The sequence below is a fragment of the Talpa europaea genome (assembly GCF_964194135.1).
Source record: "Talpa europaea genome assembly, chromosome: 1".
In the NCBI taxonomy this organism is placed as follows: Eukaryota; Metazoa; Chordata; class Mammalia; order Eulipotyphla; family Talpidae; genus Talpa; species Talpa europaea.
In genome coordinates, this window is record NC_140073.1 from 115,728,124 (window position 1) to 115,747,005 (window position 18,882).

General features: G+C 34.4%; 1 protein-coding gene across 4 annotated transcripts in view; it reads right to left on the minus strand.

The window, feature by feature from the left end:
• ZNF385B (zinc finger protein 385B) overlaps positions 1-18,882 on the minus strand; it is a gene marked incomplete at both ends in the record, with an annotated part of 271,533 nt that overhangs the window by 55,011 nt on the left and 197,640 nt on the right. For 3 of the 4 annotated variants that reach the window (XM_084250567.1, XM_084250570.1, XM_084250568.1), the window contains one exon: positions 6,839-6,949. In XM_084250567.1, the coding sequence (XP_084106693.1) occupies positions 6,839-6,949 (111 nt within the window). Of the gene's footprint in view, positions 1-6,838; positions 6,950-11,193; positions 11,233-18,882 lie in introns of all 4 variants that reach the window. The other variant, XM_084250569.1, reaches the window with a different exon arrangement.

The window sequence follows — 18,882 nt, forward strand, 5'->3', positions numbered from 1 at the left end:
AAATCCTTTCACCATAAATTCACTTTTCAGTGTGGATAACTTCTGTGGCTTTTTTATGACAGGCTACTGTTAGTGCAGGGGAAAGCTAGCAGTTTGGGCACTAGTACTTTTAAAATTCAAATCTCTCATCTATCTCAGCAGCATCAAATCTTAAAAAACACCCACAACAAATTATATACATATGAATATATACATATAGATTATATAAATATAAATATAGACTAAATTCATACACTACAGGCGCATCTATCTTAAAAACTTTCAAGAGAAATAGGATATATATGGGTGGCAGGCAGTGATTATTATGTATACATGAAGGGGGACAACAGTTCATCTGTAGAATTAACACATGTAAAAATATGCTGCATATATGGGACAATGGTGATCTAGAAACAGCCAATTATGGAAAGTGACTGTTCAAAGTTTTGCTTGACATATCAATTAGGCTAACACACCACTGAATGCAATGTTTCAGAGCTCAAAAAATATAGGCTAAACATTTTGAAACAGTATATTGGTTAGAGTTTTCAATATTGTGCTCAATATTTAAAGAAAAAAATTTAGGAGCGTTTTTCAAATGAAGAAACTGAATTTAAAGCAATAAATCTGGTGATTAAGCTAAAAATAAAGCTTAGTGAAGACAGTATGAATGTTTAAGAGAGGAAAAAATAGTGTATTTTGCAACAATTATTTTTATTTATTTTTTTATAAAATTTATTTATTTATGCATACAAGAACTGAGGTACAGGCCAGAGGTGCGGGGGGTGAGAGGATTCACCAGAGACAGAGTGGGGAGCAGAACAGGCAGACTGACTGAAACACACTGCTGAGAGGAGCAGCAGGTGAGACAGGAGAGGTCTGCCGCGCCATGTGGGTATCTCCCTGGCAGGTTGGGGATCGAACTCGTGCTGCAGAGGCTGTGGACAGCTTCATAGTGTGGTGCTTAGCCCCTGGCGCCACCAGGAAGGCCCACAGCAACTATTTTTAAACTATAATTTGTGCACTAAATACAACATGAGTTTTCCTATTTCTCATAGACATTCATAGTATGCCAGAGAATAGGAGGAAGGGGGAAAAGAGAAGAGCCAGATGTGAATGAGAAGACTGAGTAGAGAACAAATGAAGCAAGGATGCAATGGTTTAGAAGAGAACACATTCTGATGAGGGAAAGGAAACACTGATAACTTGTGGATAGAATTTCTAGGGTTAAAAGCAAGCACTAGGCAACCAGCAGCAAAACGTGGAATCCCTTAGAAGTAGGTTAAATATTGACAAATAAAAAGCTTGATCCTAAGGAAACGTAAGCAGATGCCCTTGCAGTTGAGTTTCTCTCCTACTGTTGCTGCAAGGGATATCCTCAGATGCTGTATCCATCAGAAGCCTGTTTCCCAGTCATTCTGACTTCTCAGGGAAGGAACCACAGCTGCTGCAGGGACTTGCTGCCCATGGCAGCAGGGGGAGAAGTGGAGTTTGGTGGTCAAAGGAGTTGTAGAGTCAGTCAATAAGGATAGGGCATTTATATGGAAATAAATAAAGCCAAAGTTGTGGCTTTCCCCTACCCTCATGACTACTAAGCTCTCTGTTGTATGACAGAGAATGCTAGGGCTTCTAGAAGAGATGACACTAAGGTCCTTCAAGTAGCAGATGGGGGATGAGGGCAGTTTGCTATGTAAGAGAGAAAATTCATATTGCATTATATTATATTAACTCTAAAGAAATCAGGATGTGGGAATAAAATTTGAAAAAAACAAAAAAGAGATTTAAGCAGAACGAGGGCATACTTAAATAACCTTAACCAAGTGAAAACTGCTAAGATGACAAAGATAGAAAATGTAGAACCACAATGAATTGTGGATGCGTCAATTAACACTAATTGCAGACATGGGGGAATTGAGAATGATTGTTGAACAATTGCACTTTCTGAAAATTCAGACAGATTTATTGTAAAGAACAGGAGAATCAGTTTGTCCTCAGAAACATTCACACAAATAGTGCCATCTTAACTTCTAAGCAAACCTTTAACTTCCTGTCCATTTATACTTGATCAGTCTAACGTAAGTCAATGAAATTGCATGAGGCCATATCCTCATGTGTTGAGATACAAGAAAACGGAGCACAGTATAAAGAAGAGTGGGCTGAAATTAGAGATGTATTGGATAATCAAAAACCAAAAAAAAAAAAACAAAAAACCACAAAGCAAAGAACAGCACACCAAATTATAAACCTAGAGGAACCACAAAGTAGGAAAAAAAAATTGAATTTTAAGTGATTTGAAGCATATAATACTATTCAAAAGGTAATACTATAAATTCAGAAAAATCAAATGGGTTAGTTGCAAATGGGTAATGGAAGACTATGTGGTCATTAAGAACACTGCACGTCATGCTTAATCAATTGTGATATGAATGCGGAGTATCAAAATTTCAGGGTCAGTTCCTGAATTAAAGTATATAAATCTGATTAAAAATATCATTAGGCTTTCTTTTCAATTTGCCTATGGAGCATAAAAGACTTAATCATATATTAAGGGTATTTATGATTAACTGTGTTTTGAGATAAAAATAATAAAGGAAAATGTACTTTATTCTTAAACATTTGAAAGAATTAAGCTGTCTTGATTTTGCATAAGAGAGTGTTTAAGGATCAGTTTCCTTCATTCTTCTGCAACTTTTCTCCAAGGAATTGAAATTAATATATAATTTACAAATTATTTGGGATCTGCTAACATATCTAGCCTAAAAGAGAAGTGTTACCCTCAAAAATATTTTTAAAGCATGTTAGCTCTAGTTTCTGGTCTTTTCTTATGAGAACTGAAAGCTTAATGCATCTGAAAGTCTTATATACAAACAACTACAGAGCAAATTGGTGGTTGCTGGGTGGGTGGTGGGGGGACTAGGGTAGATAAAATGAGTGAAGAGGGTCAAAAGTACAAACTTCCAGTTATAAAATAAATAAGTCATGGTGAAGTAATGTTCAGCATGGTGACTACAGTTAGTAATAATATATTTCATATTTGAAAGTTATTTAGAGAGTAAATCTTAAAAGTTCTCATCACATGCAAAAATATTTTCTAACTATCTATTGTTATGGATGTTAACTAGACTTACTGTGGTGATCACTTTGCAACATATACAAATATTTAATCATTATGTACCTGAAACTAATGAAATATGTCAATTGTACCTTAATAAAAATGAATGAATTAAACCAACTACAGAAGAGTATAGAAGACCAATTACCCAGGCAAGGCTTAACTCTAGAAATGTTATTTCCAAGCAAAAGGATAAAGATTCAGATTTAGGTTGGGCAATTTACAACCATACTACTGTTGCAGTGCACTTATTCACTGGAGAAGAAAAGGCATTCAAGCTTAGGACAGCCTCATTCAAATGCTCAGCTTAAATCATAAGGATAGCAAAGGAGAAAGTAGGGATTTGGGTGCTACACACATTTGTGTAAATGTCTGGGACTCAGTTGGAAAGACATATTTTTCCTGGACCGCAATCCTTGCCCCCTGGCAAAGTTAATGGTGTTAATTTTCAAAGGTTCATTTGGGAAATGTTTGTGATTAATGCCTGCTCATTTACATAATGCAGTATTGTGTAAATAAAGCTGTAGCCTTTTTCTTTCCAAAAGTGGAGGTCTAGTGAGATGATAAAAGCTGGACAAAGTGAGCTTTGGGACCTTAAATTAGGTCACATTGAATTTTAATGCATGAGACCTGTCCTGGTAGATTTTATATGGGTAATGGAGAACTGTAGAATGTAGTCTGTTTACTGTGCAAATCTGCCTTCCAGATTTTTCAATAAATATATTTTCTACACTGAAGAGTGAAGCCAATTCAGTCTCAGGCTGATTTAGAAGTGTTATTAAAGAAAATAAGGATGAGCATCTTCTTAATTCTTACATTAAAATGTAAATAGGGTAATTATGAAATAATAAACTCTTCCCTAAATAAAAAATGCTCAGTTTTAGAGCTCCGTTATGCAGATTATAGCTCTATTACTAAATACTGAGAACATGTGTATGTCACACTTGTGAATTTGCCACCCAGACTCTGGGTTTACTTCCCAGAGTCAAAGCATGATTCAGAAATGTAATTTCTTTCTCCATTACTAACATAGTTTTTGAGTGGTCAAGGAAGCTTTGGTGGTTACATGTACAAGTATGTACAATTTTGCTCATGTCCCTATTACTAAATACAAAGAAAATCATTGACATTGAAGAAGTTCAAGTCCATGGTGAATTCTGAGCAATCTTTCACACAGAAAGAGGAAAGCACACCTCCCTCTACCCAACCCATGACACAAATAAAAAACAAAATGTGTATCACTTTGTTCCATATGATACCTTAATCTCCCTTTGCCATATAAAGTAACATAGTAAAAAGACTTGGAGACTAGGATATGGATATCATTACCTTCTAAAATTGTTAAAAAAAAAAAAAGTGAGGGAACTCTTTTATATTCTGATACAAAAATATTCTCCAGGATATATTGTTATGTAAAAAATGAAAGGCCAAAAAAAAGTATAAATATGCTATTTTTTATGTAGAAAGGGGAGGAAATAAGAATATATATTCATACTTTGTTACATTTGCATAAATAAACTGAAGGAAGATGTGTGATATTAAAGTGGTTATAGATAGATAGGGAATGGCATGGAAGGTAGGAGAATAGGGAATGGGCTGAAACAAGCTTTTTCAATGTATCTTTTAAAATTAATTTTTTTTATGAACCATTTAAATTTTACGATTTTTTTCATTAATTTGAAGGATTCATAATTGTCCCAAAGGCCCTACTGTTAACCTGATAGTTAGAATGTTTTGTTCAACCTTGTTTTTCTGTTCTTTAACACCTCAAGTAGGCAGATTCTCATTGAACAGTTTTAATATCAAGCAGTTCTCTAACATGACATTCAAGGACTTTATGAAATTTTTCATCTTTTGCAAGATTTTTGCAATTTCACTTTATAATCTAATTGCACATCTATTATGTTTTTAACATATGGCACTGCTGCAGAGGAAACTAATATTGCTAGAACTAAATATGAGGCATGTTTTCAGGTGGTTATTCACTTTGTAAGTGGTGAGTTAAGTAGTTAACATTTTCATTTTATATTCATATAGTTAGACTCTTACCATGTGATTGTATAAATTTGGATAATAACTGCAAAACTATTAAACATATTTTAATTGACTTCAGTATCTATTATTTTCTTGTGAAAGTCCTTTAGTTTATTGTACCTTTAATCTGGTAGCAATACTGTAGTTTTGCAGTTATCTTTATTTTGTTCCATGGAACAATTTATGTACTAATCTTCCACTACTATCACAATTTTGATTACTATACATTTTACAGTGAGTATTGAAGTCAGAAAGTGTTAGGGCCTCAAAATTTTCTCTATCTTAAAAAAAATTATTTGGTTATTCTAGGGATTTCCTTTTCTGTGTACCTAAGAAATGGTTGGGATCTCCTACCAAAAAAAAAAATCCACCAAAAAACAGCTTTCTGGGATTATGACTGGGGCTTTGCTGGATCTCTAGATCAATTGGTGAGAGAACTGACATCTTAACAATATTGAGACTTCAAATGAATTGATGGCATGCATGTCTTCACTTACTTAGGTAACTTTAATTCTTTTCAAATTGAGCTATAATTGACATTATATTAGTTTGAGGTACATAGCATAATGATTTGACATTTTCACATATTATGAAATGATCACAATTAGTCTAGTGAACATGCAATCACACACATAGTGACAAATCATTTTTTCCTGATATGAGGGCTTTAGATATTTACTTTCACAATTTTAAAAATGAAATAGTTTTATTAATACAGTCATCATGCCTTATGCTACAACCCTGTGACATTCATTTTATAATTAGAAATCTGAACCTTTTGAACATGGAAGTTGAGAAAGATTTTATGAAGTGCCAAAAAATTTTTCACATGACTTTTGACTGAAATTGCATTAATTAAACTTTCATAAATCATGATAAAAATATCTCCTCTTGCCCAACAAATATACAGAATTATCAAAATATCATTTAATGGTATACAGAAATAAAGATTTTTGTTACTTTATTAAACAAAAATCAGAAATTCTGTTATATGCACCTTAGAAAATGGCTCTGAGGGTGGAATAACTCAGGAAATACCACATGTAACATATGGTCTTTATAGTCAGATCTGCATTGGTCATTGGCTTTACTTGGTAATTGGGTATTATGAACATTCGAATATTATTTATTTTGATTTCAGGCTACTATATTTTTATCTTTAAAAATTTACTTTCATGAAAGATTGATTTTCTTCCTTTTCTTGTTATCTTTTTTTAGCAGCATGGTTATGCTGGTTAGATAATATAATTTACAATGCTTTCCCTGTATTTCCTTAGTCTGGCAAAATATAAATTTTATAGTAAATTATTCTCATGATATTTAATGTAATTTGGAATACACACGGAAACATGATACTTGCTATTAAGAGGAATGGCAATGGTTTTCAGCATTGCATTGCATTTTATTTCAATGCATTTAAAAACTTTTCATATTTTTTGCTATTCAAGTAATTTGAAAAGTATAATTGGTAGAATTAAGTGTAAAACATAAAATGATTACACAGAAAAATCCTTGATTTTTTATATTAACCACTTACTCTATTACTCAAATTTCTAGTCTTGAATCCAAATCCTTTGACATTCTGACAGCATAATAAGCAGGCCACCAAAAGGAGAGTCTGCTAGAGAGTATGTAAAGAAGAAACGTACATGTTCAAAAAATCAGACTTTCAGTTTGACAGACTACAGGGAGCAATGAAAAGGTGATACTCACATCCGAGTTAAATCGGAGCTGACAGACATTACAAGAAATAACTTGTTTCTTCTTTGGGGGAATGGACACTCCAAATGTGTGGTTAATGACTGCTTTTTGCACAGGATCCATCTAAAGAGCAAATGATAAGATAGTCAATTTATAACTTCAGAGGATAGCTATTATATGAGCAAATAAAACTAGCTGTATAATTTCTTAAGGTTTTAAATTTCAGTACCAAACAAGGATAATAAAGAATATCATTCAATATAATTCAAAACTTATTCAAGGATAATAAAAGATAATGACTTTCTTCCAAGAATCAAATACAAAACTGCTTTGAAATCATAACACACATACACACACCAAATCACAGAATCACCACATCCTAAGAAATCTTCTGTCTATATAAAGAATCTTGAAAAACTTTAAATGAATCATAAAACAAGAAATTCTTAGATGTCAAAATCAGGGTTAAAATTAACTTGCTGGGCTTCCCTGGTGGTGCAAGGGGTTAAGCACCACACTATGAACCAATGCACAGCCTCTGCAGCACAAATTCTATACCCGGCCGGCCAGGGAGCAGCCCATATGGCGCAGCAGACCTCTTCCGACTCGCCCACTGCTCCCTTCAGCAGTGTGTTTCAGTCTGCCTGCCTGTTCTGTTCCCCACTCTGTCTCTGGTGAATCCTCTCACCCCCCACATTGCTGGCCTGTACCCCAGCTCTTATATGCAAAAATAAATAAATCTTTAAAAAATAATTAACTTGTTAATGTTCTCCCCATAAGAGGAAGTAATACTTAAGATAGTTTCAAATGACCTCAGTTACAGTTATTACATATGTATGTAGATTTATTAATTATAGATTTATGGTAAAGTCATATATGACAGGCTAACATCACAGCATAGAAAATGATGATCTTTATTTTACTTTATTTATTTATTTTTAAGGATTTATTTATTTATTTGTACAAGCAGTGGGTACAGTGGGAGGGTGAGAGAAGCGTGGGAGGGTGAGAGAATTCACCAGAGCCAGAGCAGGGAACAGAACAGGCAGACTGACGAAATCCACTGCTGAGGGGAGCAGTGGGTGGCAGGAGAGGTCTGTGCGCCATGTGGGACTCTCGCCGGACGGCCAGGGATGGAACCTGCACTGCAGAGGCTGCGGGCAGCTTCGCAGCCCAGCACTCAACCACTGCGCCACCAGGGGAGGCCCTGATCTTTATTTTAAAACAATTTATTGCTTTTCATGTACTACAGATTGAAATTCATTTTGCTGGAAATGCACATCACAACCGTACACTCAAATGCCCATAACAGATTTATTAACATACTGCTCTTGTTTACATATTGATCAAAGTTTTTACTTGTAACCTGTGATTCTCCTCCCATTGTCTGGCATATATTTAGAGAAATATACAGTGATAAAAGTACTCAACCATAGCACAAAGCCATTAAAACAATTGGATAAAGAAAGCACACTATCTGCAAAGCTTATAAAAAGTGAGACACAGCAGTGATTCTCTTGTGTACTCTGGATAATAATCTTCAGCATTAACATCAGACAACTGGCAGTTCAAAAAACAATGCAGATGATGAACAAAGCATTACTTATAAACAGATGTAATATGAACAAGGGCATATTCACTGACACCATCGTGTAGAAAGCCTCCTGAGGTTAGAGCTTAGGACTGGATTAAGACTGGATGATATTTGGTAGGGGAGAGAAATGAATACTATGCCTGATCATGAGTATAAATCAGCAAATTGCAAAGTGAGCAACTGAATGAACTGAAAAACATTCGGAGGAAGGGTCATTACAAAATTCATTGAATAGAAAAGTAGCCTATTTTTTGTATAAGTTTAAGAGAGATGATGATAGGACAGTCATCCATTACAAAGAACAGTTTTGTAGTTTAAGACCACATTCTAAAATGTGAAGAGGGGAGCTTTCTGGAGTCACGGAAATATTCTATGTCCTTACTATGGTGGTGACTACACACATTTATACAGTGTTAAAACTCACAGAATTAAACACAGCTCCAACAAAGTCCATTTTGTATATGAGAAGTTAAAAAGTAAAAAACTCTTAAGATGATGATGTTTAACTATTAAATGTAAAATATCTTTAATGGAAAATCTGGGGATTTTTTTTTTTGTTCATGCTCATAATTGTATTAAACTTTATTTAAAGAGAATTAAAAAACAAAACAAGACAAACACAACCTTTGTGGGCAAAGAAAATCTCAACGGTCAGTAATATAAACCCCTAGTTCACTTTCTTATTTCCTCATGGGTACATACACTTAAGTCTCAACCATTCATTTGTAAAACTTGAAAGCATACTTTCTGATTGTTACTAGAGATGGCAATTTGGACAGGTTTAAAAATAAAATTGCTTAATATATTGGCAGGACAAAAAAATGACACTTTTGCAAAGTTAAAAAATAAGAACATTTTATTGAGATACTTTCAGTGCTTGGACTCCAAAAAATACATCTTGTGATATCTGAACTACATTAAAACAACCATATAAATATTTCCCGATACCAGCTTTCTGAATGCCTTTCCTTATTTTGCGATGCCCAAATATTATTGTGCTATTATGTACTTAGTGTTTTTCTCAAAATCAAATTAAAATGGAGTTTAAAAATGAAGTAATAGTCATAAATTCACAGTTTTAATGTATTTTCTTCCTGGTTACTCATTTCAAAAAATATACTGAAAGTTAACATTAAAAATGAAACTATTCATCATCTAACATAAATGTGCACATCCCAGTTGTTCCCATACCACAATAAAGGAAGAGATAAAAGATACATCTATAAAATATCTAGTTCCAAATTTTTAGTAATATCTAAACTAAATATCTGTTGACAGCTCCACCATGACCCTTTATAAAAATTTCCTTTAAATTCTTGAAATTGTGAGCCATCTACTTAATTTTTCAAATAAATCCAGATACAACTTGATTCTAGTAAAAAACACATTTGCAGCATATCAGCCTGTAAATATATCTTCTTATATTCCTAAGGCTGAAAGCTGTCTGTCTGGAAAAGTGAACTGTATGTGCTGGGGAGTAATACGGGGAAGTTTGGGGGTGGTGTTGGACATGCTGGAAGACTTCAAATGCCAAAAAAGGTGAGTTTCCAGCCATCTGTTCTCTGAAAATCAAACTAAGAAGGCTCTTTCAAGGAACTTTGATTAAGATTGTCTTCTTTACTTTACATTCCTAATTCTATTAGTCTTCATAAAATCAACTAAATGAATAGTTCTTTTACGTCATTTCTTTAACAGTCATTACCTCTTATTGCCTTTCTATTCTTTGAATGACTTACCACTAATCATAAGAAAATTTTAATTCTTTCTCCATGTTTTTCACTTGGGACAGACTTTCTCTATTTTCCATTTGATTTACTATTTTCCTATACATATTCTTGGAAAGTTCCATTCCCCCCAACCCCCATCTAATTCTTCTTTTTCTTCCTCTGCTATTTACTTCAGAATTGTATAATTACATGTCTAAATCAACTATTATTTTAGGGAATATGATTTTTCTAAAAGAAAATGTTAATTGGTATTAAAAAAAAGAATGCTCCACTTGCTAATTCACCTGATACCTTAAAATAGACAACTGTTTAGCTGATATTTTGAATATTTCCCATTTAACACAGTAACAACAGATTCCTGAGGTACTTAAATGGGATTCAGATTTGGTAATAATATAAAGGTTTTCAGAGCTCTCTCTTAAAGCTTACAATGGTAATCATGAATTTTTTAATATTTATAAAATACCCTCCAAATTAGATGAAAATAATAGTGTTGTTAAACTTATATCAATTCAAAATCCCCCCCCCACAAAAGTAATGTCAGTTCTCTGAAATCATAATGAGTTATGTGCAATTAAATCAATAAATCTTTTATTCAATAACCAATTTTCAGGAGGAATAAAATGTTCAAAATAAATAAAAATATTCTCATTAATCCTAAAATGTGATAGATGCAAGTAATTCAGTTTGGTATAGTAAAAACTGTATCTATTTCATCCATTCTACCTATTTATTTCAAACACTCAGGAAAATTATTGGAGGTATTGCAAGATAAAATCTTATTTTTTATAATATCAATTGGCCTATAGCCATTTGATCATTAAAAATGGACAAGTATGTTAAATTTCTTCATTAAAATATTTATATTACTTTTAAATGAACAAATGCCTTGTAAAATAATTATTAAATTATGTTATGTTAATTCACATTGCACAGGAAAACTGTCTAGAATTGAGAAAATTATGATTCTTTGGTAAATAAGGTTAAAGAAGCTTTTTTAAAGGGAAAAATAACTACATGTAATGTTAACTACCAATATTCCTTACCTGCCACAATTTATTGGTTCCTAATAAGAATCTTCTTTTCTAAAAAAAGTATAAGTTAGACCAAATCATCTGGAATTTTGAGGCTAGCTAGCACATTTACAAAAATCCATTTTACTTGTTCAACTCTGATTAAAAAGCCTGAAATGCTTACTAACTAAAAAGTACTGAGAGTTAACACTTGAAGCTTTTTCTAATGAGACTATGTAGAAATGAAAAGCAAAACCTATTAGTGCAATTAACTGGTTGGTAATAAAAATGAAATACAGGGTTGTGGCTGCTACCAGGAATGGAAGAGATAATTGGAGGCTATGTATGGACAAATTAACTATTATATTATAGTACTTATAAAATAAATTAATGAAGCCAGCCTTACCACATCATCATCTACTATATTTTCAATATCAAAATAAGAATAAGCAAATCTCTTTGGTGTGTTCACTGATTATCGAATCACAAATCTGTGTGAATCTTTAAAAAGATCATTACTTTTACTGAGTATGCCAAAAAAGTAATTTACACTTGCACAGTGTAAGCAATCATATAAAAGTATGCAGCTGCAATTAAACCTAGCCACAGGGAAAAGAAACACACTGCAGCATTTCACTGAATGTTGGATGAATGCTGTGGGAAGTGAGAATATAAGGAAGGGGCTACATGATCAAATGATTTAAACTTAGATGTTATTTAGATTCCAGATAATTTTTCTGGTTGGGACTTTAGGCAAACAAAGTAGGATTACACACTCTCAACTACCTCACTAATTTCCTGTAGGCCTAACAGTTGAATTGTATTGTTAAAATCTTAAAATGACTTCACTAGCCATCAAAAAGGGGCTGGGTATAGGAGTAAACTGACCCCTGGCCAATTAAAAAGCAAAAATGAAGGCTTATATTTGTAAAGGCTTTCTTCTATTTGTTTAAATGGCTGAATATCACATTATTCTTAAAAGTGGGGATATTTCACCTTAAACTTAGTCATCTATATTAATCACACTCTAAACAAGATCTGGTAAGAACTTATTGTATAATCAAGGCTAGTTTTTCTACTAAAACAAAAAATAGAAACCAGGTTTCTGAATTTCTTAAAATCATTCAACAAACATTTCTGGAGGTCTATTATGTCTTAGCTGCTGTCCCAGACTATATGGGATAGGATAAGGTAGACACAGGAAAGGAGAAGTCCATTGTAAAAGTTAAAAAAGTGAGAAAGACAGCATCTGCTGTATTTAACTGGCTGGGAAAAGAAGTGGCCATTAGCAAAATAATGAGGCATGAGAAGACATAAAGGTCCACTTCCTCCTCCCCATTTTGTGATTTACTCAGAATATCTTTAATACTGATATTAACATGTTATGTTCCCAAGGTTACCTGTCTTTAAATCCCTTTATTCTGTTTGTGTAATATTAATAATAATAGACATCGTAATGAGAGCTGCTTAGATTTACAGAGCTCTTACTATGTGCCAGAAGTATACTCAGGGATTATCTGGTATAGTCTCCACCATCACATGAGACACATATGATTATCAGCCTCCTTGTACAAATGAGGAACCTGAGACTTTGAGAGATTTAATGACTTGCCACCCTCAAGTTTATAGGGGCTGAAGCTAGAATTCAATCTCGGGCAGAAATTCCTGCCCTCCTGCTGCAGAGTAGGGACCACACATTAGGGAAGGTAGGGATCCTGTGAGGCACTGCTCTTGGGTGTGAGAACTGGGTAGAAAGGCTGAGTGTTCTTAGAGCTTCTGCAGACTGGAGAGCAGCCGCCAGGTCACTCTACATGAAATGTCTACTTGGTGATGAAATAAGTTTCCTGGAAGTGTCTCCGTTTTTCTCTTTCTGTCCTATTTAAACCCATTTTAGGATAAACCCATTTCTTCTCGTGCAACTTCCCAAAAGCCATAAATAAAAATATGGACTACACTGTTCCATCCCCCATAGTAACCATTGGATTTACAGACAGAAGAAAAAAAAAAAGTTCCAGAAATACTTAGAGATTACATGTTAGGAGGTGACAGTTATCATTTGCAGCTGTCCTAAATTTACGGCAATGAGGACCTGAATTACTAAACCCCTGTGACTTAGGACTTTCTGGAAGTTTGACAAAGCATCAATTTTTTAAGTACAATATTATGAAATTACAGTAGTACAAAAAGGAGTGACTATTTTTCACCTCTTCATTTTTCAATATGGAAAAGAATGTGACCATAGGGTCTCACAAGAACTTCAAACAGTCATAAAGTGACACATTTAAAAGTGACAGCTGCAACCCTGAAGAGCTCTATTTCTCTGAAGCTACTTCAAGAAAATTTTTGCCTTTTATATTTAAACACTCTGGCCACATGTCTCTATATTAGTTTTACTTTTTTAATTGATAAAAACTTAAACAGAAAAATACAGTTGCAACTATCACAAAGGCAATTTTTTTCCCCTCAAAGATGAAGAAATATAAACTGCATATTGTTGGCAACATTTGCTCAACAACACATTTTGTTCAGTTTTGGACCTCAAATCAGAAGTCTGAATAAAAATAAACCACATGCAATGTCCCACTGAGACTGCACACTACCACGGTACCTGTATTTTTGCATCTGGAATGTAAAAGCTGAGACTTGCCATAATGACACTGCTTTTCCTACCCAGAGCACCCTGATGGGCGTCCATCTGAGTGCCTTTATTGTCACTGAAAGGAAGACAAGGGGCATGTCACTCGCCAGATTGTTGTTTCAACCTATGGCCATATCTGGAAAGGTATTTCCCTCACAAATCCTAAGCTGTTTGGAAGGACCATACTTTCCAAACAAAATCAATTATGCCCTGTTCCACTGGGATGCCATTACTCCATCAGAAAGTCAGTCATTCAGAACTAGTATAAAGGCTAAAATAATGCAACACCATTTTGAGAACAACAGATCATATTACCTAAAAATCTCAGATCCAAAAAGCTTTCGCTACAACTATAATGATAATGAGGACTACTCTTTTATCAAAATGTTAAATATTTTTAGACTGGTTGACAATTAGCAGTATCAGGTTGCTACAGACATTAAGTGAGACCCCAGACCTCTTTCAGAGCCTCATTAGTGGTATTCAATATTCCCAGTAGAAAACATAAGTGGGGTTGGTCCAGAGACTTGAAGCAATCAATTAGAATAGCACACGAATTACTATTTCACATTTTCCCTTTAAAAACTTTCAAAAGCTTGATATTATTCACTCAAACTCCATAGTCAGACTTTCTCTGAAAAACTCTGGGATTCATCAAACAAGATTTTTCTATTCCACTGATAAAAAGGATGACTAGAATAAGAAAATAACAACTTGTGATTTTTGAAGATTTTGAAAGGAAAACCATGTCTGCAAGATCCAGTAATTTGTGGGAAGAAATTCCATACTGGTTTTATTTTTGGAAGAATAAAAAGAGATATACAGAATGCTAAAAGATGTGTATTTCTGCCATAAAATAATGTCTTTTTTCTAGATCACTCTGATAGTAAAAGATACAACTTTTTCAGAGGCTAAGTGTTTCATATCAACTTTGACAATTCTGTTATTGGAAATTTTTGCTCTTTTCCATGACATCAAACTTATAAAATGTATGATTTTCAATTTGCATAAATACTTTATTTTCTTGACTATTAACAAAATTTAGTAAGTAGCTATCATGTGCTGTTTTAGGAAATGTGTATGCAGTCTAGCTGCTGGAGAATTTTAAAAAAGCAACATTGTAGTCAGGCAACCCATGTATCTAAAGTAAAAAACAAGGTATTTTCAAGTACCATGAAATAATAAAACAAAAATGAAAAACAGACTTTTCCACGGATCTCTAAGAAAATCTTTCTTTCCAATATTACCACGGATAATTCCTAAAAACATTTTGGTTGTCTTGTGAGAACTGATTCTGAAATTTTTAACATGTCAAACCATACCAAATACATGAAATAAGGACAACATTCCATGACGTAAGGAATCTGATGCAGAATTAGAAACATGCAAGTGGTAAAAACTACAGAGCCAGAGGCCTCCTCCACAAAGCTGTCTGTGAGAGCTCGGCAGAGGGTTTTCTTCAACTATCAAGCACCAAGGCCACTGGATCTCTACATCACTGCTATCATTCTCTCTCCAAAGAGAAAGGGAAACTAAAGTGATCTGCATTTTGGAAGTTCTTTATAGAGGAGTGCTAAGTGCTAGATGCATCTCATTTGGAGATCTTCCTAGTGGGGTTAGATACACTGTGATGGGCCTGCCATTTGGTTTACCAGTAGTAAAAATGACCATAAATTATTTCGTTTTTTAATTAAGTGTACATATTGTATAATAGCTAAAACTCTTTTTGAAGATAATACAAAAAAAAATGTTTTTCATTCTTGGTCCCGACCCGTGGGATTCGAGACGCATGGAAGAGGGGCTGGGGATGAAATGAGAGGCTGACACACTGGATGAGAAGCTGCAAAATGGGGGACCTTTACTTCCTCTAGCACATGCCTTATAGACCCTGTGCTGTGCCTGCGCTTTGCCTGTGTCTCATGTTCAGGCTGCGTGCTTCTTTTTGGTTGGTACTTTCCCTGCATGCCTGGCTCGTGCACAGAGCGTGCCGTACACATGCGTTCATCCCATTGGCTGCTTTGTCCCATTGGCTGCTTGCTTAATGATAGGCATTCTTACTGCGCCACAGCTCGCCGGCCCTGAACAATTTTTGACATTCTTAGAGTTTTAAAGAGTTAATCAGAAGGCAAAAGAAAAATGCTAAACAGAAATGAATGGGTGGTTTCACCATCTATTTTCTGGAAAATCCAGTAACACTTTGGACAGATAGTTTTTAAACTATTTTGAGTAGAAGAGGTAATTTTTTTAAGTTCTTTTTTTCAGACAGTCATTAGTAACTGGAAATGTCTGGAGATTATACCTGTGTACTGTACTGGAATTGAACATATAACAGTTGATCCTTGTATGTAACAAATATGGTCAGTACAAATGCAAAATGTTCCATTTTCCTGGCTAGCTCTACATCCCTGGTGATTTTCCATGCTGCCAGGGATCAAGGATGATGCAGCAAAGCTGTAGTTATGCTGCTGGGTAATTTAAGAAGCCACATCAAAGAGCATTTCAAAAGTTCAGTTTAACTTTAAGACTTTCAACTTAGGTCTGCAGTGGGCATGACACTTAATTGAAGGTTCACTCATACCTCATTGCAAGGACACACACATACCCAGCAATATTTTGGGTGCTGATATTTATATTCAGACATCAGATAAGTAAAACTAAAGATATGAAATTAAATGGCCTATGTTCTCATATTGAAGTTAAAATGCATATTGGAAGGTCTAATTGGTTAATGTGATGTATTATAGAAGCCCAGACCACTGTCAACATCAATTGCCACTGCTCCTTTCAATGTGGGAAGAAAAAATTAAAGTACTTAACTGAATTAGGTCTCCTAAGAAAACCCAGAGCTTTTCTTTGTTTCCTTTTTTGAACTAGCAAATGCTTAGATGTGATGAAACCCACCAAGAGAAGAGACATTTTTTTCATCAGTATGCAAAGAAAGTTCTTGGAAGGATTTTTATTTTATCTTCAAGATCTGTTGTTCCTATAATTGAAATATTTTTTGGCCAATGGATGCATACAGATTTGATCTGTAACATCTGTCAAATATAGGGTAAAAAATTTTCAGCTGCCCTTTTGAGAGAATATGAAAAAAGTTACAACCTTTCTAAGGAAAATGAGAAAGTATGGAATTAATAAGAATTTTTAGCTCTGTTGTGTGTCTCTTCAGGGTGAAATAAAACAAGAAATCTATAATTTCAGGGCTATGGACTGAAGCCAGGTTTTTCAATAGATGTACAAAATACTAAATAAGATAGAGATTTGTTGAAAGATAGGTCTTGAAAAGTGGTTATTCTATAGCACATTGGAAGAAGAGATCCATCCTGAGGTTTTGGAAGGACAGATTAATTTCTAATATAGCATATAGTCTTCTAGATCTTGGACTTTCCTTTTGCTCTTTTAAAAAGAGTGACGTAGGCATGCAGACCTCTCCTGCCATGCCTGCTGCTCCCCTCAGCAGTGTACTTCGTCAGTCTGCTTGTTCTGCTCCCTGCTCTAGCTCTGGTGAATTCTCTCACCTTCCTGAGCTTCTGACTGTACCCAGTGCTTGTATAAACAAACAAATAAATAAATAAATAAATAAATAAAATCTAAAAAGAGTGACCTAAAAACAACTTCCAAGACTTATCTCCAAGAATGCACTTTGATAGTTTATAATTCAGTGCCAAAAATAAGTCTGAAAAATTAAAAAAAAGAATTTATTTTTCAAGGAAAAAAAATGTATGCAAGTAACCAAAGATCACTTTGCTAATACTAATGGATACAGTTTTAAAGATTATTGGTGCTAAGTTTCCAAATCTATTGGTCTTTCTTCTCCTTGTAGGCTCACCTACCACACTTAATGTTTTAGCACTTTTATTGGGAAAGTGGTCCCTGAGTGGTTTTGTGGATGTAATATAAAAAATATTTTACATAATATATTCATCTTGCAATTGTCTTTTTGGATGGAAGTACGTGTGTGTGTGTATATATATATATATATATATATATATATATATAAACTATTCTTGTCAAAAAAATTTTTTTAAAGATTTATTTTTATACAAGAGCTGGGGTATAGGCCAGAGGCGTGGGAGGGTGAGAGAATTCACCAGAGACAGAGCGGGGAGAACAGGCAGACAACTGAAATACACTACTGAGGGGAGCAGCAAGTGCGACAGGAAAGGTCTGCCATGCTATGTGGGAAACTTCCTGGCCGGCCGGGAATTGAACTGGTGCTGCAGAGGCTGCAGATAGCTTCACAGCTCTGCACTGAACCCGCTGTGCCACCAGGGAGGCCCCCCCCAAAAAAAAATTCAGTTCAACTCTGAATTTATGCTACAAAACATATCATACTTGTAAAGTAAAATAAAGAGCTTTAATAAAGTGCCCTACACTGCTTTCTGTGGTGAAAATTGCTTTATTGAATAAGGCTCTGTTAATGGTACAGATTGACATTCAACATTTATCCATTTGATTTATAATTCTCTTTACATGATTGCAAGGAGGCTATAGTTCAAACCAAAAGTAGTTTAAATGAACTGTCTTCCTTTTCTTTGCAATTTGTAAGGAAGTGTAGTCACTTCTAAGTAAAACTATTTTATCTACCAAATTTATTTCAAATATTCACAAAGCCCTTTCTGCCTCTATGTTCTGCATAGAGTGACATACATATGAAAACATCAAACAACTGCATCAAGTTAAAAATGTATCTAGTTTAGCAACAACAAATGTTGGCGAGGGTGTGGAGAAAAAGGAACTCTTCTGCACTGTTGGTGGGAGTGCAAACTGGTCCAACCACTGTGGAGAGCTGTGTGGAGATTTCTGGACCTACTAAACATAGAGCTTCCATATGATCCAGCAATTCCACTCCTAGGTATTTACCCAAAGGACACAGAAACATCAATTCCAAAGAACACCTGCACCCCTATGTTTATAGCAGCACTGTTTACAATAGCTAAGCTTTGGAAACAACCCAAATGCCCAAAAATAGATGACTGGATCAAGAAGATGTGGTACATATATACCATGGAATATTACTCAACATTCAAAAAAGATAAACACATGCAATTTGCAGCAACATGGATGGTGCTGGAAGGGATCAT